General features: G+C 41.9%; 3 protein-coding genes across 5 annotated transcripts; 2 read left to right on the top strand and 1 right to left on the bottom strand.

Annotated features, from left to right (window-relative positions):
- Positions 1-4,615: 4,615 nt before the first annotated feature.
- Positions 4,616-7,850, top strand: LOC116260691 (trihelix transcription factor GT-2-like). The gene is made up of 2 exons (XM_031639129.2): positions 4,616-5,593; positions 6,147-7,850. Exons 1-2 carry the CDS (start codon positions 5,070-5,072, stop codon positions 7,735-7,737), a joined length of 2,115 nt encoding a protein of 704 aa, XP_031494989.2. The 5' UTR covers positions 4,616-5,069; the 3' UTR covers positions 7,738-7,850.
- Positions 7,851-12,198: 4,348 nt separating this feature from the next.
- Positions 12,199-13,580, top strand: LOC126410403 (zinc finger protein ZAT3-like). Its single transcript, XM_050079705.1, has one exon. It carries the CDS (start codon positions 12,397-12,399, stop codon positions 13,402-13,404), a length of 1,008 nt encoding a protein of 335 aa, XP_049935662.1. The 5' UTR covers positions 12,199-12,396; the 3' UTR covers positions 13,405-13,580.
- Positions 13,581-14,427: 847 nt separating this feature from the next.
- On the bottom strand, positions 14,428-20,125 carry LOC116261078 (uncharacterized). 3 transcript variants are annotated; one of them, XM_031639684.2, is made up of 5 exons: positions 20,049-20,125; positions 17,452-17,583; positions 15,212-15,792; positions 14,752-14,835; positions 14,428-14,635 (listed from the first exon to the last, which is right to left on the bottom strand). In XM_031639684.2, exons 3-5 carry the CDS (start codon positions 15,765-15,767, stop codon positions 14,568-14,570), a joined length of 708 nt encoding a protein of 235 aa, XP_031495544.1. In that variant the 5' UTR covers positions 15,768-15,792; positions 17,452-17,583; positions 20,049-20,125; the 3' UTR covers positions 14,428-14,567. The 3 variants fall into 3 exon arrangements, with proteins under 3 accessions (XP_031495544.1, XP_031495545.1, XP_049935631.1); XM_031639685.2 differs by lacking the exon at positions 20,049-20,125 and having other exon boundaries at positions 17,448-17,743; XM_050079674.1 differs by lacking the exon at positions 20,049-20,125 and having other exon boundaries at positions 14,577-14,631; positions 17,452-17,743.
- Positions 20,126-21,290: the final 1,165 nt, after the last annotated feature.

The raw sequence follows: 21,290 nt of genomic DNA on the forward strand, positions 1-21,290 counted from the left end.
GGGTAGCTCAAAAATCTCGATTTTTTTTTTTTTTTTTGAATTTCTTCATAAATTTTCTTCTGAACTATTAAAGAGCTGATCTAAGGGCCCTAAACAAAGGAGCAGCCTAGGGTCAGTGACCTCTTTGAGAATAGGGGAAGCCCCACATAAATATTTCATCATTTATAGTCTATTGCTGCCATGTACAACACATTCAAGCTTGGTTCAATGTAGATAGGCTGAAAGACCTGCCACTCACCATATTACAATTACAAGCAGAAACACACAAAGGACCTCTCAACATCACCGTCACCATTCAAGGGAAAAGCTTTGAATAATTCAACAGCAGCAAAGAAAGAGTCGAATTTTCAACAATCAATAGGGTGTGAGGCCGGTGTACGATTCGAATCAATCTCTCTGAAAACAAACACGGCGTTTGTTTGAACCCCTAGCAACCCCTCAGAAGATCATGTCAAAATGGGAAAACAACTTTTCATTTTCCCAGTTTGCCCCCGCTTTGGAGCTCTTTTTTTGTTTTTTAAGGGTATTTTTGTCGTTTTGGGCACTCGAACATGCATGGGGTCGAACCTGATGTACCCATGTTTGTTCAAGGATTAGCTTTGTTTAGCGAATCAATGTTGCGAGGAGGTAGAACTTAGAAGGAAAGATGAAGGTAATGATGTTGGAAGTGATAATGAGGACGCAACTTCCTCAAGGGGCGCAACACATCCGGTCAAGATATGATATATATAGCGTGTTCTCGCTTTGATTTTTGTATATGCTACTTCTTACCACTTCAAAAAGTGGGGGTGTTTTGTCAAGTTGAAGGCGGCCTACTGGCCACCCAAGTCCCAATGCAATAAAGGACCCCGAAGGTAAAGGGATTTGAAAGGTCATCAAACTTCCTTTCCTCGCTAATATTCCATTCACCGAGACAGTGGTGGTAAGTACTCAATACTCAAGTAAAATGAGGGAGAAATACAAGGATAAGAAAAATATAAAATAAACACACATAGAATTGAGTGACAAACTAATTATGTTAAGAATTGTAAAATTAATTTTTAGGAATATGAACAGTCAGGAGGCATTCTATATATCAAATCATGGAATTTTTATGCTCATTTTTTAAGAAATTAAAATTATTAAACAAACATGTTATTTCGTTTCTAAAAATTGAAAAATGAAACATGAAATTTTGATTCTATTTTGGTTTGAGGAGAAATTATGATCCTAGAATTTTCATTCTTGAATCAAAATTGTAAAGCATCCAACCCCACCTTGGAATACAGATTTGAGAAATTTTGGGTTTTTTCACCTGAACTGAATTCCATCAAATCCAATTTTTTGAGCTCTTAAAATCATCTAAAAAAAAGTAAACAAACAAACATTGGTACCTTCTAGAATAAGGGAGACCGAAATTTTAAAGGAGCGCGGCCTGCCTGCATCCCCGTTTGATTCGTGAGATAAAACTATTTTTAAAGAAAAAGTTGCCGTCCAAGATATTTTCTTGTATCCAAATAATTTTTAAAATTAAAAAAAAAAAATCTTTTTTTAAAAATTTTGACTCGGAGGAGGTCGTCAGGAGGGCCCACAGCGCCAGAGCCGAGGGGGTGGAGAGACGTCGCGATCTTCACGAGACGTCACGCGACTCAGCGTACGAGCCATGACAGGCACAGCGGCCCCCATCCAGCGAAGCGGGCCCCACGTCCACCACCTCAGCGGGCCCCACGCTCACGTGGACCACCGGTGGGCCCCGGGGGACGGTGGGACCCGCAGGGGCCGGGTATGCCTTCCTTCGGGCTGCCCCGGCAGGAGGCTTTCCATTGGCTGGTCAGCACGTGCGCCCCTGCCCCTGCCCCGGCACGGTACTTCCTTCCCACGTGCGCCTCATTTAATTTTTGTCTCTGGCTTCGGTTCCTCGCTGCTGCCTGCGCCTCAAAGTCCGAACCCGTAAAAATCGGGTCGGGTCTGAGTTTGAAAATTAATCTTGAACAGGATCCGGTCCAAGGACAACAAAATTACTTGAAATTGCTTAAACAACTCTACGCCTTATCCGGAAAATATGAAAACTAGAAATCTCTCTTTTCTTTTGTGAAGGAACAAGAAGTTCTTTTATTTTTTATCAGCAGTGTTTTTTTTTATTTAAGGCTCAAAACGATTCTAAACCCTGAAAGCAAGGAAAAATAGGAAATGCCTTTGATTGCCTTGAACGTTGGCCCATTTTAATCAAATGCATTGGTTTATTGCTAAAGATTTGAGATCCACGTTATATTACAAAACTATGGATCTATAGTTGAGAGAAATCGATTCACATAATATCTCAAATTTGAGGCTATAATTGGCTTTCAAACATAGCTACATATATGCTTTTCGTTAATTTACGACTGATTTAACTGAATTATTGAATGAGTGAGCGGACGAAATTTCACAATATCAGTTAAAAATCAACCAACGGTCCAATCTAAGTTGAAAAGGGGAATAATTCGATTGAATAAACGGGCCAAAGCGAGCACATGAGGCGAGTATAATCCACCGTTTAATATCTTTATTTTATTTACTTTATTTTTCATTTTCTTTTTTTGAAAAAATAAATCCTAATTGATTGAAGTGACCACAAATGGAACTATACATGTAAAAAAGTTAAATATACCGACACAATGATCTGGTTCATTTCAAAAATTCCAATTACATCCGGATCTACAGGTTCAGACCACGAGTTTCCCGGATCCAATTTTACCTCGGACAGGAAGGCTGGAGTGGGACCCACCCACAGGTTGGATATGGGTCGGGAACCCACCTGGCCAACCTCAAGCGTACGAATCCACATGCGATCAGCTTTTCACAAAAAACGAAAAATGAAAAAAAAAACTCATCCTCAATTTCAATATTTAACTGGATATGGACACCAGGTTCATTACCCGAACAGAAACCCGGATCCATTTCCACACGGCATCCTGACCACTTATCGGCCGGACGGGGCTTGCCCACGGTTCGCCCGATTAGATGAAAACAGATCAAACCCGATCCCCGACTTGAAAGGATAATAAAAGATTTTGGATACTTAACAAGAGCAGCAGAGATCTGGAAACCGTATCCAACCAAGGACGTGGTCCTATTCGGTAGACCCGTACCCGAAACGTTCCCTGCAAAAGACCAAAGGGCCCACGGCGGGCCCCGGGAAGAGGAAGGGGGGATGGCGTTTCGCGTAAATATTGGGGGAGGAACGGGGGCGCGGTGGTAATCCCCCGAATCTTCGAGTAACTGACGGGCGCCGGGGACACGTGCAAGGCGAAGCGCAGGCACGTGGGAGTCAGTTCCCTTAAAAAGCCACTCGCTGTGGATCACCGTCTTGTTTCCATCACAGTGCCTCCGAAAAATAATGCCCACAAAATGCTTTAAAAAGAAAAGAAAAATAAAAACTGAAAGAAAAAAAAAAATAGAGAGAGAGAGAATTCTGCGAAGGCGGGGACCACGTGGTCCCCGCCCCGCTCGACATGTCGATGACAATGCCAGCTGCGCAATAAAGGCCGCAACAAAGCTCTCTCTCCCCTCGTCCACGTCGGACAGCCCACGTGTATTCCAAACCTCATCGGCTCGGCTTCGCTCGGCTCGGCTCGGCTCGGCTCACCTTCGTTCGTTCATATGATGATGATGATGATGATTAGAGGTCGCATCTTAGAGCCAGGATTCCCCTTATCATGAGCTGAAAAAGAGTTGGGTGCACCTGTTCAAATTATGATAATTCAAATACATGATATTAATTTGATATTAAAAAAAAAAAGTTAATAGTTGGCAAGTAATAAAAAAAAAACAAAACTAGATATGGACTTGTACGAGAGATGCTACCCATGTGCCAATTCGTTTCAGGTTTAAGATGGAACAATCATTAAAAAGAGAGATTTGGGTTAAGGGAGGAAAGGAAAAAAAATGATCCTAATAATTCTATCAGTTAGCACATTCACGATATTATTATTACTTTCTGTGTATGAAGGAATGAGATAGAAGACGTTGACTCGCCTGTTGTAGAGAGAGAAAGAGCGTCGACTTTTAGAGTGAGGAGGTCGTTTTAATTTCCGGTCTGCATGTCTCTGCGCTAGGAAGCTTGCTCGAATTAGACATTAATATGAGAGAGAGAGGGGCTTTGGCTTGTGGCCTCTTTAACTCTGAGCTGCTCCATTTTAGAGAGAGAGAGAGAGAGCGAGCATTCAATGCTTCCTCTGCAGCATAGTGGCACGTTAGTTCTGTCTAGTACACACACACTTTCTCTCTCTACGTAATGACCAAAATGGCCCTCCGAAGAGTCTGCATGTCCGCTGCATACCCCCAACATCCCCATCTCCGTTCCGTAAAAGTACACTCTTCTGAACGCCAGAAATGAAAATCGAACGTTAAATGAGTTTCCTCAGGGCACCTCCGCTCCCTCGTTTTCACCAACTTTCTCTCCATTTCGCTTCAGAAGACTCGTTGAACGTCCGTCAATTTACGCAATCACAGGGGCAGGAAAGTAAAAGAGCACGGAGAACTTCCAATTCGTACGCCTCCTGCCCCCCCCTTGGCGCAAAAGGCAGCGAAGAATAAAACAAAAAAATAACGTATTTATTTTCCGAACTTCTTTATAAACAAACAAAATGAAGGTAAAGATCATCCTGCCGTCGTCGTTGTTTGCATAAAAGTTCTTCTTTTTATGCCTCCCTAGATTTGTTTTCATGACGTCACGTAACTCAAAATCATCAACCCCTCGTTCCATGTAGAGAGAGAGAGAGGGAGACGCTTTAATCATCATCCCAAGTTCCATCTGCGGAGAGGGAGAGCGTTAGGGTTTTCAGAAAATCATGGAGGAGGCCAAGGAATGAGGAGCAGACGAGCAATGGAGTTGCAGCATTAGGAATTGCCTTTCGTATTCTCTGTCTTCTTTTCTACTTACCGTCGGTCCCTTTTGTCAAGGCCAGACCGAAGAACCATTTTTGGAAGAGGGGAGGGCTTCCATTTTCAATGGGTTTAGGGTTTTCATGATCTTGGAGGAGGGGGGGGGGAAGGGAAGGGAGAACGAGAGAGAAAGGGGTTGAGAGAGAGAGGGCAAAAAGAAAAAAATGCAACCTGGGTATGGAATTCCAGAGTTGCAGCAATTCATGGTGGATGGTTCTGCTCTTTTCACTCTCTCCAATGACCTGAACCCGTCATCTCAACAGAAGCATCCCCACCACCTGCAGCTTCAGCAGCAACATCAGCAGCAGCAGCAGCAGCAGCAGCAGCAGAACAGAGGGTATCAATACCACCACCAGTTTCAGCCGTTTCTCGAGTTTCAGAGCTTGCAGCAGCCAGCAAGGTGGTTGCACCCTCCACCACCACCATCATCGCCGCCACAGCCTCCGCCACCGCCGCCACCGCCACATTTGGTTCTCGAGTCCCAGCCGGACAACCCTCCCTCCCGTCTCCTTCCTTTCATATCCAGCTTCCGCCCTCTTGTGGACACAAGCGAGCCCGGCTGCAGCCGAGAGAGGCACCATTTTCCGGACGAAGATGTCTCCCTTGCCGATGAGGCCGCCGATCGAAGATGGCCGAGAGAGGAAGGAGCTGCGAGAAGCCCTACCAATTCCGTCAGAGGACCAGTCTGGTAAAGTGCCATGAGAAGAAACAGTAGTGCCTTCCCAACTGTTTCTTTCTTGTTCTAAATTCAAACTTTTTGTGCGCTTTTTCTCTCTTTTTTTGCTTAACTATCACTTCGCTCCTGCAATCTGTGGTCTAGGGTGGGATTCGCAGTAGAGACTCTTAGACATGCAAGAGTCTCTTGAATAATCAATTCAAGTTTCTAATCTTTTATCTCATTTACAGCCTAGCTAGCTCGCTATAATATCAGGGACACCTTTATTATCTTGAGACAGATTATCAAACTCCTCTCTCTCTCTCTCTCTCTCTCTTTTTCCTTGTTCCGCCCTCTTGATTCTTAACTCAAATCTAGATTGATATTCCCAAGATGCATTGTAACCCAATAAAAAAGAAAAAAAGATTCTTCGGAATTTGTAGCGTGCCAAATTAAATGCTTGGGAAATGATTCGCTTCGTCATAGATTTGAGAAGAAACAAGCACATATCCACTGGTTCTGATTCATTGCGACTTATCCATGGCTGTTCCGCTCCTCACACTACTCCTGTCCATCAATTCTGCAGGAGGCTTTCAGATTCGATCCACAACATTAACTCCAGAGCTGCTGCCACCACCACGACCAACAACAGTACCAAGAGATACAGGAAGGGTGGAGAAGAAAACGAGCCGCCGGAAAGCAAAAGCAGCAGCACAACCAGCTACCGCATGTTCAGCGAGCTCGAGGCCATCTACAACGTTGGCTTCTCAGGGGACCTTCAAGCAGGCTCTGGCTCGGCCCTCACTGGAGACAACCCTCCCCCTCCCATGGCGAAGCCGAGCATGGTGCCGGAAATGGCGGCTGCACACGTCGACTTCGCGTCCGAGACGTCTGCAGACGAGGAGGGGTCCCTTAAGAAGATACAGAACGTTCAGCAGCAGCAGCAGCATCAGCAGCAGAAGGCAAAGAAGAAGAAGAGGAAGAAGCAGCAGCAGAAGTTGGCATCGATAGCTGCCTTCTTCGAGAGGCTTGTGAACCAAATCATGGAGCACCAGGAGGCGCTGCACCGCCGGTTCATGGAGGTCATGGAAAGGAGGGACCGGGAGCGGCAGAGCCGTGAGGAGGAGTGGCGGCGGCAGGAGGCGGCGAGGCTCACCCGCGAGAAATCGCTGAGGGCTCAGGAGGAGGCCGCGGCGGCGTCGCGGGAGGCTGCCATCGTGACCTTCCTCGAAAAAATCACCGGAGAGACGCTGCGGCTGCCCAAGAGGGAAGCCGGCAGCCATGAGAGCGGCGCTCAGCCCGAGGCCTCAGACACTGACCGCCGCAATGACGGCAGCGAGGGAGGCAATAACCAGAACAGCAACAACAGCATCAGGAGGTGGCCCAAGTCAGAGGTGAACGCTTTGATCAAGGTGAGAAGTGGGTTTGAGCGGAGGTTCCAGGAGCCCGGCCTAAAGGGACCGCTGTGGGAGGAGGTCAGCTCGGCCATGGCGGCCTTGGGCTACGAAAGGAGCGCCAAGAGGTGCAAGGAGAAGTGGGAAAACATCAACAAGTACTTCAGGAAGGCTAAGAACACCGGCAAGCGGCGACCAGGCCAGCGCTCCAAGACCTGCCCCTACTTCCACCAATTGGACCTGCTCTACACCGGCAAGGCCTCCTCCGGGGATGAGAACCTCGCCGCCGGTGGACCGCCGTCAAGGTCCGAGCTCCTGGACGCAATATTCCCCGTCGAGGGTGGCCGGAACGATAAGGAGGCGGAGCCTAGTAACTTTGGCCTTATTACTAGGCAGACGGCCAGGAAAATGGGAAGAAACATTAAGAAGTTGGGACTGTTGAACTGCAGTGCGAAGGATCAGAACATTGATCAGGACGAAGAAGAAGGTAGGGAAGGGGAAGACGATGAGCAAGAAGGGGATGGTGATGAGGAAGAGGAGGAGGAGGAAGAAGAAGAGGCCGAGGAGGAGGAAGAGGAAGAGGAGGGCGAAGAAGGAGAGAAGAGAAACGAGGAGGGGGAGAACGCGCAGTCTGCTTCATTCATGGAGCTTGTTCATAACCTAACTGCTAATTCTGCGGGCACCACGGCCACCGCCACCTTCCAAGACGACGATGGTAGTGGTGGTGGTAGAGCAAAGAATATAGATTTCTCTATGCGCCCCTCTACGTCAAGGTTGATCTAATGAGACTTCTTCACTTTTTTTATTTTTTTTTTTCTCCTATTACTAAGTATCATCTATCATCACCATCAAGATCAATTAATATCATAACTATCGCTACCATTTCGCGCCTTCAATTTCCCTCTCCCTTTTTCTTCCGGTTTCTTCTTCTTTAAAAAGTTTGAGCATACGTGTTCTTAAGAAGAAGAAGAAGAAGAAGAAGAAGAAGAAAGATGAGTTTTTGTTTCTTTCATCATAATGGCGCCTTTCTGATAAGGAGGGTTAATTAATGGAGAGACTTGATGATGCTCGGTCACGTAGAAGGGAGGTGGAGAGACGGAAGAAGAAGGGTGCGTGTGATGGAGATTCAGAGACGTGCAGTCGCTCAGTCTGAAGCAATCTCTGTCGTTTTGCAGCATTGAATTTCTAAACCGCCATGGCGACGGGAACGCACAGAGAGAGAGAGAGAGAGTGTTGTCTCCGTCTCTCTTCTCCATCGCAATTTGTGAATCGTAGGGATGACGTCATCGACTGAAACCCGCACGGCCGGCAAGTTGCAGAGAGACCGTATGGATTCTCTCTCCTCTTTCCTCTGCAACTTAACAACCATAACACGCTCTTTGCGTGCCATCTCAGGCTATATATAAGTAAATGCAGATATATAACATAATAGATACTACAAAGTTCTTACATTAACAGTGTTAATTTTAATTCTTAAGCACTCATAGAATCTGATCTTATACATCAGATTAGGTTGATCCTTCTCTATTGAAATATCTGTATGTATATTTCTCGACTCTTTATATGGTTAGACATATTAAAAACAACTTATAATTTTGTGAGGCATAATCAGCAAGCAAAAACCTTTCTGCATGATCCGAACTCATAATTTCGCAATAGGTTAAATATATAGCGTACGGTCACATTTGTGAAGTTTAATTTGTAACATGGAAAGAAAAGGTATCAGATTTCATCTCAATGATTGAGTACCTTCGAGGCCAGTATCATATAATAATTTCATATTCACATGTATTTTTTTTTTTCCATATAGGGCAACTGTGTTGGATTTTTTTTTTTGGTGGGGAAAATAAGGATCAGATCCAAATATATTTTTATGCATAGGTCGAATTTTAAAAGTCAAAAAGATACCTTCTGAGTTTTCTTCATGTTCTTGTTCAAACGACTTCTTGATTGTTTGCGAATATCAAGGCATCATCCATTCGGCTAGTTTCATCATAGAAAGAGAACTTATTATGGATACGTATTTTGAGATAATTTTGATTGATTTAAATCGCCAGATGCGCCTATTTGCTTGATTAATTAATAAAATATTAATCAAGCGATCTACCAAATATCTAGTTACTTTGCAGAACATGAAACTCGTATTGTGTTCTACCTCTATTCGGTTATTTATTCAAACATCTTTGAATATTTTATGTCACCGAATCTTGGTGCAATTTGAGCATGCATTTGATAGTGCTTATCAAGCAAAAAAAAAATTTGCAAATATATTTATGACGGTGCTACCAAACCTGCCTTTTCAATATGACACATTAATTTTAGTTCACCATTAATGGATCTGAGAATTTCTTTCATTTGCAGTTCGTTTGTAATGTGAAGTAGAACGCTTTACATCAAAGCGAAAGATTTAAAGAAAGCATGATCAATAATAGGGACAAGAATATCAAATCTGCGCGTGGTGCATGTTCCAAGTAAATATATTATATTTAATGCATCCATCGTCATCAATCATCAGAAAAACTTGGAACTTCTTTTCTAATGAGCGGACCTGATTGCTACTTCCCATCTCGCTAGGGAATTAGCTTTGAACAACTTAAATGTAGGTATGATAATACTAGCTCTGCATCTATTAGCATATAAATATATTTCTACACAAAAAGTATTTTATAACTAATTGCTTAATTGGTAATGAAATTTTTCATTTTTTTTCTTTTCCCAGTAGTTGTACAATAAAAAATATGATGTGATAGGAGTACCGATGCCACTTTTTTTTTTTAAAAGAAATGCGTATGATCAAACTGTCTGTCTGTATTCGTCACAGTGTTTTGGCCCCTTCTATCAGATCGTGCTTCACGTACTCCTTCTTTAAGCTGAAACCCTGTATTACTACAGCACAACATGATGCTCGAGAGATTCGAGTCTAGATTTGGATCCAGATCCAAATGCAGATGGGCATCTCAGTTTTTCACTCTCACTCTCACTTGGGTTGCTGTCAGTCAGGTGCCCATAACCCGCATATCCAGGTTTGGATCATGAAGCAGATCCAAATCCGAGGAGCAAGACTGGGAGAGATAGACAGCGATGAGTAGTCAACATCCCACAGTTGATGGCAGGGAAGGTTGCAGGCTAAGCTTGTGGCAGACAGGCCAATTTAATGTGCAAGTTAGATAAGCTGCCTTACACTGCAATCCAGGTTGTTTTAGCATGTCGGTGGATTCTTGACCGTGCCCAACTTGGCTTGGCCGTACTGGACCCAGACCTGCCTGGTGGGTCCGCTAGGTCCCTGAGGTCAGGCCGTGCCGACGACCCAAATTTAGAATTAGAGCCGCTTGGCTGTGAATTCAGAATTACATGTACATCCCATATAAAAATTTTTGAAAAATGATATTTCGGCTCCTCGGCAATTCCATATTTATTGAATCTTACATCTACATTCTACCTTAAGATAGGAGGACAAATATTCAAGGGACATATGCCCAGTAGCTGTCTGATGGTCGGACGCCCTTCGAGTCTGCTTTCTTTTTTTTATATATATAACTATTTTGTGCCAATGTGCAGCATCATTAAACAAGATGTGAAAAATATATCTTAATCACTAAATTTTAGTGAAACCGTACGCCTCTTGTCTTAGAATCGGTAGATTCCAGGCTCTTAATTTGAGGCAATTAACTTGGAATCATATATTTACATCTACACTGGGCTCAAAGAACTGTATCATGTACTATTGCATCCCTCATATCATTAAACTATTTGACGTGCATATATATATATATACATATACACTTCCAATTCGTTCCTACAGGCGCATTTTTAGGACAAATACAACTTTTCTATCGTGCAGATCAGTAGTAAAATGTAAGATTTATGTCACTACAAAATATTTATGTGTTATTTGTCTAATATTTTTCCTTTTTAAAGCTATTTATATATATCGTGTTATAGAAAAAAAAAAACAACTTCGACAGGCGACTTTCTGGGCCTCGAGGACTAATTTAAAGTGCATAAGCAAATGCGGGATGTATTTTCCCGTTGCCTAAATTTCTGAAAAGAAATCGATGCCATTTTTAAACATTGAATGTCTGCTATCTGAACCTAAGAACAGTTGTACAGCCTAGCATTTAGATCTATAATAACCACAAGACATTCAAACATTTATTATGCAGCAAAGAGTATTTTAATCTCTCTAGTTTGTCTGACTGGCAATTTAATTTTCGTATATGTGTATGGTTAGTGATGATATTAGCATATGTGAGTCTTGATCATAATAGTTCAGCGACGGAGCATGTATAGTAATATTTATCATGATATATATATATATATAGCAAGGTGATGGGGCAAATACTGCATATATATCATACTCACACAAATCTTAAATGCAATGAAAATTCTACTAACTCTCTTGCAATGGTGCTGCTAAAAAACTATTTAGAGGAGATTAAAATTTCTAAGTACTCAATAGGAAAAAGCCATCATGTTTTAAAAGCTTTTACTGTAAAAGGAAACCCATAAATATCAAAAAACTTTTCCTTGCGTGGTTTATCTTTTAGCTGCTTTGAATCTTGAGTATGCTTCAGATTTGGATGTACAGTTCAGTTATCTGAATCCCCGATTTTGGAAATTATGCAAGAATCGGATCAGACCCTGTGAGATCCAAATTTGATTTCATAATTTCAAGTACAAATCTAATTTGAGTCTGACTTCGATCAAATGGCATAAGGTATAGAAGATCCCAGCACACTCTATAGTTAGCTTCACTTGGCACTTAAAAAAGATCATGCATTAGAAAACAGATAGCATATAGGTTTATAAGCTCCAGAAAAATTTTCAATTATATATGACTGTTTTAATGACAAATTGGGATATAAACTGAAGCTTATAAAATGAATAGCCAGTTTTCTTGCTCTCTCTTGCCTTCTTATCTCACTGTATGTGCATGAACACCTAAGGAGTATTATGCTTTGCCTTGCATTACCTAAGATATCATTATGTCATGAAGTTTCTTGGTGATTCCACCAACGTACATATACGTAGAATTTAGAAATGAACATGCGGCAACGACGTTCTCCTACATGTGTTTTCTGATAATGCGAACTTTCTATTTACTGGTTTAGTAAATTCTTTAATGGCGGGTGGCCTTCATGCTCCTATGGTTATCTTTCAAATCATAATATCTTCATGTTTGGCAATTTAACCAAATTCTTCCATTACGATGGGATTCATCCTCGTCTCTCTGTCTTTCTGCATTTGGTTCCTGGGAGCAGCGAACCATATCGGATAGATGACAGGAGTCGCAGGACGACAGATTCTTCCCACCTCTTCGCTTTTCAAAAATAAGAGCAGTTACCAAAACCGCCTCTCTCCCTTTCTCGCTCTCTCCCGTGCAAGACAACACAGGAAGAAGAAACCTCTCTGTCTCCCTGTGCGTGAAAAGTAAAGAAACCCATGAATCCTTTTGAACAGCAGAGACAACCCAGCCTAGAGAGCGTGATCGCCACACCGCTTGATCAATACGAAGAACCCAAGAAGCGGAAGAAGAGAAAGAGATCGGAATTCCCTCGACCCGCTACCACCGGCAAGCAATTCTGCCAGTGGGATATCGTAGAAAGCTCCGCCACCGAAGAGACAAAGCCCGCGAAGCGGCCGTACAGGCAGAAAGCGATCGGCATCGCCAGCGGGGATCCAGCAGGGGGATTGGCAGTTCATCCGTGTACAGAGTGCGGCAAGCGGTTCTGGTCATGGAAGGCGCTGTTCGGGCACATGCGATGCCACCCAGAGCGGCAATGGCGTGGTATCAACCCCCCGCCGAACATCCGGCGGCCGGCACCGGCCACACAGCCAGAGCCCTCCGTTTCTCAAGTTGGGGGCGAGGAAGAAGAGGTTGCAAGGTGCCTGGTCATGCTCTCAACTACCTCTTCTGCTGATGCTGGTGCTGGGCCTCGTGCGCCGATCCCCGATGATGGACTGCTCCTATCCCTCACCCTGGACCCACCTCAGCCCAGTTGCCGATTCGAGTGCTGCACTTGTAACAAGGTTTTTGGGTCCCACCAAGCGCTGGGTGGGCACAGGGCCACCCACAAGAATGTCAAGGGTTGCTTTGCCAGGCATGGTGAGAATGAACATGGTGAGAAAATGATTCATGACGATGGCGGTGGTGATGACCATTATGGGGTTGATCATATTAGGAAGATGAAGGTAATGTGTCAACATAGGTGTAGTGAGTGCTTGAAGGTGTTCCCTAGTGAGCAGGCTCTTGATAGGCATAAGAGGTGCCACTTGGTTGGCAATGAACCGCGGCAGCACTGTGATGACCAACAATCAAATAATGGAAAAAGTTGTGTTCTGGATCTGAATCTGCCTGCTCCTGTTGATATGGAAGAAGGTTGCAGTCGTGATCTTGTTTTAGATCTTAAGTTGGGGTGTGGATCACAAGTTGGTGAGTGGCTTGGATAGAGGGAAGGTAAAGGAAGACGATGATATTTCAAGTTGGTAGCTGGTTGGTACCTATGGCTTTTCTTGAACAGAGGATACTGCAATTCCTTTCGTCTTTTTCTTTGTTGTGGCTGATGTAATATACTCTTTTTTTTTTCCCTTTGGCACTGTATTCAACCAATACAGGTGGATATATTGGTTAATGGCGCCTGATTATTTGTAGGTGGCCATGTTTTGGGGGAAGGGTGACGAACCATTTCTGTGTTTTGTAGATTGATGTACTTCGGAGATGTACTGCCTACCAATTCTTTCCTTTTTTTGGATATGAAAGACAATGGCGGACAATTGTCTTTGTATCAATTTGATGCATTGGGCGTTTACCTTCGTCTGTTTCCTAGTAGTGCAAATAGTTTCTTGCTGAACTCACAGATATGGAAAGGAAAATGCAATGTCCTGCGGCCCTGCAGCTGCAACTTTGAATAAGGAAAAAAAAATTCCTAAAACTGGATTAGGAAGTTGAGCCAACCGCCACATCTGGATAACTGACAAAGGAAGTTTCATTTTTCTGCCTTCACCACCCCATTATTTCTAATTAAGATTCTTGAGTTTTAACTCCCATGTACCAAAGCCCGCAGTTACTGGGATGTCGTCAATTCAGAGTGTCCATGTGACTTCTTCAACATACACATGTCGCCCTGCACTATGGTGTAGTAAGAACGTTAAACATGGAGCCTATGGTAGGTGGACTCTGTATGTTATGACGATCCCATGAAGCACCTATGCGTATGAGCCTAACTAGACTGTCTTCTTCAATTAATTTTCTTGCTGGGGCTGAAGGAACTGGTGTGTAGTTATGCAAGAATATCCAAGAAAAAAGGAAAATGAATTAACTGAGATAAATGACACAGGGAGGAGATTGGGAAGAAGGCTGTCTGATTCAAACAGCAGCCTGGATATAACTGCAACTGCTACAGTGCAGAAATTAAAGCAAGGCCTCACTGACAGGTTTAAGAATTTCAAAAATGGACACAGACAAAAATGAACTTTAATATAAATGGCAGATCCAAAAACCACTCTAGAAAAAATCCAATAATCAGATCACTCAGTACTTAAAATAGATTTACATATACCATATAATTAAAGAAGCCAAAGGTTGCAACACTTTGTATGTCCATAGAAAAATGTCATTTTTCTGAATATGCCTGTAACTTTCCGAAAATATTCAGGGTCTTCATACGATGTAATTCTCTGCCTGAAAGTGTTAAAGATGGAGAGAGAGTCAGCAAAACCTTGTTCTTTTTTATAGAATAAATGAATCATAGAAGAACCTATAATTCAGCTTTATGAAATATTGTCTAGACATATCACCTTCCTCTAACAAAAGATGGACTGCCCTTTCCTCCAGATGAGAAGCATGTCTACTTCGACCAACTGCTGATAGGGATCGTAACACTGAATCAAAAGAGTTTGAGCAAGTCTTTTGTCAATAAAATGGGAGAGACAAGATTGAACGAAAGACATATATCTCAAAGGCACTTAAATGCAACGTATATTATAGAACTTTATCTAGAGCAATTTCAACTTCACAAGACTGTCTGGTGGTTACTGGTGCACCCGACCTTTTATTTTTTAAAAAATAATATCTGTACGTTTAAAGCTTAAGTAATTCAGGAGAGACGAGTCACCAAGCAAATTTAGTTACATGAGATGTCCATTTGATGGTGCTGAAAAGGAAAAAACAACCATGCAGCCCAGATTTTAGAAAATGATAAAAATAATAGAATCGATGACAATTCTTCCGATTGAAGTAAAGAAAGTGCACACTTACTGTGAATATATTCCTCGCATTCATCACATTGCTTCAAGAATGCCTGCAGGCGAATAAATCGCTGCTTCCAGTGCTGGACAAACATCTCCTGAGAATCAACTGCCGTGGGACACACGGTAGTATTGCTCATTTCTCTTAAGGTTGACCCGGTGTTCAGCTTATGGGAAACTAAATGACCATGCGGCGAGCAAGTCTGAGTGGAAGCCGAAGAAGCTGAGCCAAATATTGCAATTTGATTACTCGTCCCTTTATGTGGCCGAGTATACGGGCTGCCTGAATTTTTCTCTTCACTAGGAGCATCTAAACTTAAGCTTTCATCGTTAGAAACATTTAAGTCGAATGGTCGTGCCTTTGGTTTCCCATAGGCATACACAAAGGTCCCTTTTGAACAGCTGCAGCATGCTGATTGTTGGCATTCAGGATCTGAGCACGTAAGATTCCCTTTTCTGGGTGCAGAAAGCCTTGCAATTTCTCCATGTTTTTGTAAGGATGAATCTGCCAGAGGTTTCAGAAACAAATTGTCATGTTTGTTCTGTGCATCTCTTAATGCCACCATTTTCTCTGAGTGCAGTTACTGATTCCTGTCACAAATAGGTTTTCCAGCTTGACAGTTGCTCACACATACTCATAAATTTTCCGTCAGCCAATAAGTTAACACAACAACCCATACTGCTCAGTCGGTTCAAGCATTCCAATACATCAAGATCAAGCAACAGAGCAATCTCCTTCATGCAGTCAAATTGGAAGAATGAAGTTCCTCAGGTAAGAGTTGAATAAGAAAAAGGCTTAGAGGCAAGAAAGACTCTCCCAGAATTAGAGTCACAAAACTGAAGGCGTTTGCCTCAACCATGATACAAAACTGAGCCAATCGTTTGAATACCATCTAACTCTACTAGAAAAGCAAAAGACATATATAAACTAATGCATTTGCATAGACAATCACACATGCGATAGTGATACTTAGATACATGCACGCGCACATACATCAACATCATGTTGCCGAACCCCAGCCTCCTAATACTAAAAAGGAAAAATGGAAAAGAAAAAACATTTTGCCATGAATAGAACAGTGAGAAAGGCAAAACACATTTGTTTTCAGCATATAATGAAAAAGTTGAAGTTGTGAAAGATATCTACATTGTAGGTGGTATAAACCAAGTTCCTCACAGGCAAATCTCTTACTGCAACCTTTCAATTACTAGAGGTCACTTGCAAATAGCTAGTTCGCAACTCGAAGTGTTAGTTTTGGAACTTAAATATGGATTTAAGAGACAGATTGACCTTGAAAAGAGATTCAAGTGTGCAGGATAATTTGGAAGGGCATGTATAGGAACGCATTCTTCAACTAAAGGATACAAATTGTCAAGTAGCTTTTGTATGTAAACCATATGTATTTATAAATTGTTGTACATAATAAAACTATGGTCGAGGACTAAAGCATTCAGCATCTTCAACGAGTCTTCCAGAACTGCAGCTATAATTATGAACTTGAATGCACAATCAAATTAATTGGTCAGTTTTGAACTGTTCCCAATAACATTAGATCTCATGCTAGTGCTTGGACATAATCCCGAGGCAAATAAAAAAATTGAGACCAGACAAGGGTCCTGGAATTTGTTTTCAGTGTGCATGAAAGCATGTCGAAAATTCCAAATTGTAGAAAATCAAGTACAAAGAAATCAATCAAAGTTCGTCTCATCAAGTCGGCAAAAGCAAATCCCGCACTTCACTGGATCACGACGAAACTTTCTGCATACTCTTTCGGCTGTATCATGTCTCCAAGTAATCAGATAGGAGCAATTTAAATTGCCCAAATATGATTTCTGCCGAAAAGATGTAGAATAAGCACCCTGGTTCAAGACCACCATGAATCAATAAACCCAACAAATGCATTGTCAAATGCTTGAAATCCAAGCCAATCCCCAATCGCTATATCGTTTAAATGAATTTGATTTATTCGATTCCCCATACAAAGCGAAGTTCGTTTTACCACAACAGACGAACATTCCGATTACCCAACAACCAATCCCTTCAGGCTTCAGGCAAACTCAAAAGAAACAACTGGGGTATCATCAGAAACGCTCAACAGAGAAAAGATAGGATAAGTACTAAAAAAATCAAAGGAACTCTATAGAATAAGCACAAAAACTATCATAGGAATCCATTCATCCAATACAACAAGCATAAGAACAACCATACAAGAACCTTGTATCAGCATCAGAACAAAAATGCATACTTGCCTCCCGTCTAAAGGGGGTGGCCTTTGAGAAGTCCTGTAATATCCTTCTCTTGGCTACGGGATCTCGGTTTCGCCTTTCCTTTCTCTTTCCCGTCACAAATGGCCACAGACGAGTCTTCTTTTCTTTCCATTTCTTCAGCAGAAAAAGAGAAGGAGGTTTAGGAGATACTGGCGGGAAACGACCTTCCGTTTTTTTTGGTAATTCAGATACGCGCGTGAATCCTTTCTTGGTAAGTGTGGGTTATAAAACAACGTCCAGGAATCGATTCGTTGGCCTTCTGATTGTTCACTAGTATCATTCAGTATTTACCACCTCCTCATTAATATGGAAACATGTAGCAATCAGAATCATTATTGGCGAGCAAATTCACCATATTTTAAGAACTTACGTTTTCAGGGTTTCTGACCGCAGATACATTTATCTTTTTCAGAAAGCTCCTTCTTTATTACTTTCTAAAAAACAACCATGTTCACAACGACAAATGTATTTCACAGAGTATCGGTTTAAAAAGTACAGGTTGCTCAAATAAATTAGTTGTAGAAAAGGGTAATCATTTTATATATGTATACTTCCAAAATATGAAAAAGTTAACAAGAGACACTACCTTTTGTAGAATACTTATTTATAAGTACTTAAGAAGCAAGTAGTGAAAATGCTTTAAGAGCATTAAAATACTGATAAATTATTAATCGATTCGTCTCCATCCAAGTGGGCCATAAAAAACGAGAGCAATCTCAACTTTCTTGCAAAGTCTCTGAAGTACTGCAAAAAATTCCTTTCAGAGAAGAGCACAAGAATAAATTTTCTCGCATGCAACTGCATGAAAGGGTCCAAGGGACCAAATGGCAATCTTATCACGATAATACACTATCCTTTTAAGTAGTGGTAAACCTGAGTTGCCTGCCTCCATAGTTTCTCTCTCCCTCCCTGTTTAGTGCAGAGCCCAAAGCATCTTACCATGAATGCTGAACTATCAAACAAATGGGAACTTTGTTCCTTCCCGAGTTACCCGTATCGGCGATATTGGCGTCTTACCATTACTATGCATTTTGACAGAAAAAATCTCCTCTCCTAGAAAATATCTCGGTCATCCTTTCTTCCTTTTTTTGAAGTTGATTCTCTTGCCTCATTAGCAAGACAAATTTAATGCCCATTTACGAGAAACCACGACGGGATTGAATTTGCCAATACCAAAAAAATGAAGAACAGAACCGTCAAATGTCTGCAAGTCCGTTTGGAAAAACCCTCAAACTTTGAGTTCGATTCCAACTCGGGTTGGTCGAGCTCGATTCGAGCTCTACTTGTTTGTAAGCAAGTCAAACTCAAGCTTATAAACGAATCGAGATCGAGTTATAAATTCGAGTTACATGAAGTCAACTTGGTTAAACTTCAGCAAGCATGTTTAAGGTTATCTTTTTTTTCATATATATAGTTTACAACTGCAAACCAAAAAAAAAGATCAAGTCAAATGAAGAATTGGTAAACGAGCTTGAACAAGCCAAGCTTGAGGTGGGCCCAGTCTATTGAGTCAAGCTAGAGCTGACCTTGTACAGCTTGACTCAAGCTCAAGCCGAGCTCAAACTGAGTGATATATAAGTAGTTGACACTGGTGAAAAAATGTATTTGATGATCCGACGGATAATAGTATATTGACCATAAACTGCTATTTTTGCAGGTGCTGCCAAATCTGGAAAGATCATATCCTGACACATTTAAGATCTGGGAAAGGTAATATATTTCAGAAGAAACCCGAACCGAAGGCAGATTAGAGATGACATATTTTGTCCAATTAGTTTGGTACTTAACAATCTTTTTTGCTGGTAATACCGTGCGGTCTTAGTAAATTCTGCACATAGATCGCCTAAGAAATCCAGTGAAAGCGTCAGGTGTCATTCAATCGGAATACTGTGCACTTATATGCCGGTTTAGTTCAGTGTTATTCATGTCGGTTTCTTCTTATATACCGGAAACTTGAACTTCAAACATACGCAGTCTCGGCCGACACCTACTGGCCTGTCTAAAGCTGTACAGACAAAATAAATTAATAAAAAATAGAACGATGTTATTTTCTCAATAGTCAGTTAGCTCAATACGAACCATATGTCGACCAATATTCTAAGATACCATTTAATTATTGAACAAAAGTAGGAGAACGGATGCAAATGTGATATTTTGTTAGGTCAACTACGTAAGCATCCTGTTTTGAGGTGAAACTCATTAAATGTAATTAAACATTAAACAATAAAATAATGAAATAAATTGTATTAATAGTCCTCTACTATCCTATTATGGTGTTTGTTTCACTTCGAAAATGGAGCACAAGCGTTAGGACGCCTTTCTGTTCCTATCGATTTAAGGCTTGATGAATCCATTGCTCTTGTTGCCACCATAAAGCCATTAACCTTTTTACTGTGTCTCAAGGGGCGTATCCTAGCAGGTCGGACTGGTCGATTGATGAAAGTCTGGTTGTCAGTAGTTCCATTTCTATAAGCTGGTACCTTTGGACTGTAAACAATGCAACGCTATAGTGGTGTACTGCTCCTTACCCAAGTCCTGAATCAACTTTACACCCCCAAGGAAGAAAAAAAAATGTTTACCTGACTATGCCCTTTTAAGGTGTGAATGCTTGTAATAGCAGGAAAATCGATAGCTTCGCAGCAGCAAGAGTAATAAAATCCCCGAACGCTCTTGCTTCAGTCCTTCAAATGAAACTTAAATAATTACATTGAAAGAACAGCAAAACAATCGACTGTTTACGTTTGGTTACTTACAGCGAACGTGAACTTAAAACAGGACAGTTTCGTCAAGCAATCAAACAGTACCCAAGCGAGACATGAAAGATAACCCATTGAAGAAACCATAATTGGCCGACACAGTTTACAAAAATAAGGTTTTCTAGATCTTTTAATTAGTTTACATCGCTTCCACTTGTTGCTTCAATGGCCGTCACCTTCAATTGTTCTTTTATGTATGCAATAGGACTATATGGCCAGTATGGGCCGATTCGGCCGATCCTAACAAAACTTTACTTTGGCACCCTTTTTCTACCTCCAACTCCAAAATCCTGTCCGGGCGATGTTGAATCACGCGCAAATCTAAGCCAACATAGAAAGATCAGACCCTTGCCCTTGGCTGCAAATCACACTGATTATTCATCTACTTTACCAACGGCTATGGACATTCATCCGCTACCATCGAAAGGAGAAAAAAAATTCCGTTGCTTTTGAGCTACAGATTCCAACCTCTTGACGCAAATTCATGTTGATTCAGAATTAACGAATGATCATCCATTTATGGATCAATCGAAATCCGGTAGCACAGGCTTCATCTAGGCAATAGCAAGATTTCTCAAGCTAACTTCCTTTAGAAGGTACACGCCTAAACAACCTGGAAGGAAGAAGCTAATTCCTTGATAATCACGATTTCGCCAGGAGTAGCGTGAAACCACCCTGTTTGCAGCCACTGATATCCATGGCGGTAAATACGTACCCAGCCATGTATATACACCCCAAGGAGTCGGCAGAGTAGGGTAGCCATTAGTTATAGCAACTCCATACCAAGAATGTTCAAGCCAAAGCCATGAAACGTAGGGTACCGCCCCAGTGCCAAATGCCCCACATAGATCTTCGATAGGTCGAGTTTCAGATCAGCACGATATAAAGCTGAAAGCCAAACGGCCACAGGAGAAGTGCAAAAAGTCCCGTTTGGATCATCTAGATAGTGCAGAAAATTTGAATTAGTATAAACCAGAAGAAAGAAACCCCAAAACCATAACCGAACTATTGATGTTTCGCAGAAAAGAGAACCCCACCACGTTTGGAGAGGAAAAAAAAAAACGA

Source organism: Nymphaea colorata, chromosome 9, assembly GCF_008831285.2.
Source record: "Nymphaea colorata isolate Beijing-Zhang1983 chromosome 9, ASM883128v2, whole genome shotgun sequence".
NCBI lineage: Eukaryota > Viridiplantae > Streptophyta > Magnoliopsida > Nymphaeales > Nymphaeaceae > Nymphaea > Nymphaea colorata.

Coding starts and splice junctions, on each gene's coding strand:
- LOC116260691 (XM_031639129.2), top strand. CDS start 5,070: ATGCAACCTGGGTATGGAATTCCAGAGTTGCAGCAATTCATGGTGGAT. Junction 5,594..6,146: donor TCCGTCAGAGGACCAGTCTG/GTAAAGTGCCAT, acceptor TCAATTCTGCAG/GAGGCTTTCAGATTCGATCC.
- LOC126410403 (XM_050079705.1), top strand. CDS start 12,397: ATGAATCCTTTTGAACAGCAGAGACAACCCAGCCTAGAGAGCGTGATC.
- LOC116261078 (XM_031639684.2), bottom strand. CDS start 15,767: ATGGTGGCATTAAGAGATGCACAGAACAAACATGACAATTTGTTTCTG. Junction 14,836..15,211: donor ATGCGAGGAATATATTCACA/GTAAGTGTGCAC, acceptor CTTTTGATTCAG/TGTTACGATCCCTATCAGCA. Junction 14,636..14,751: donor CCATCTTTTGTTAGAGGAAG/GTGATATGTCTA, acceptor TAACACTTTCAG/GCAGAGAATTACATCGTATG.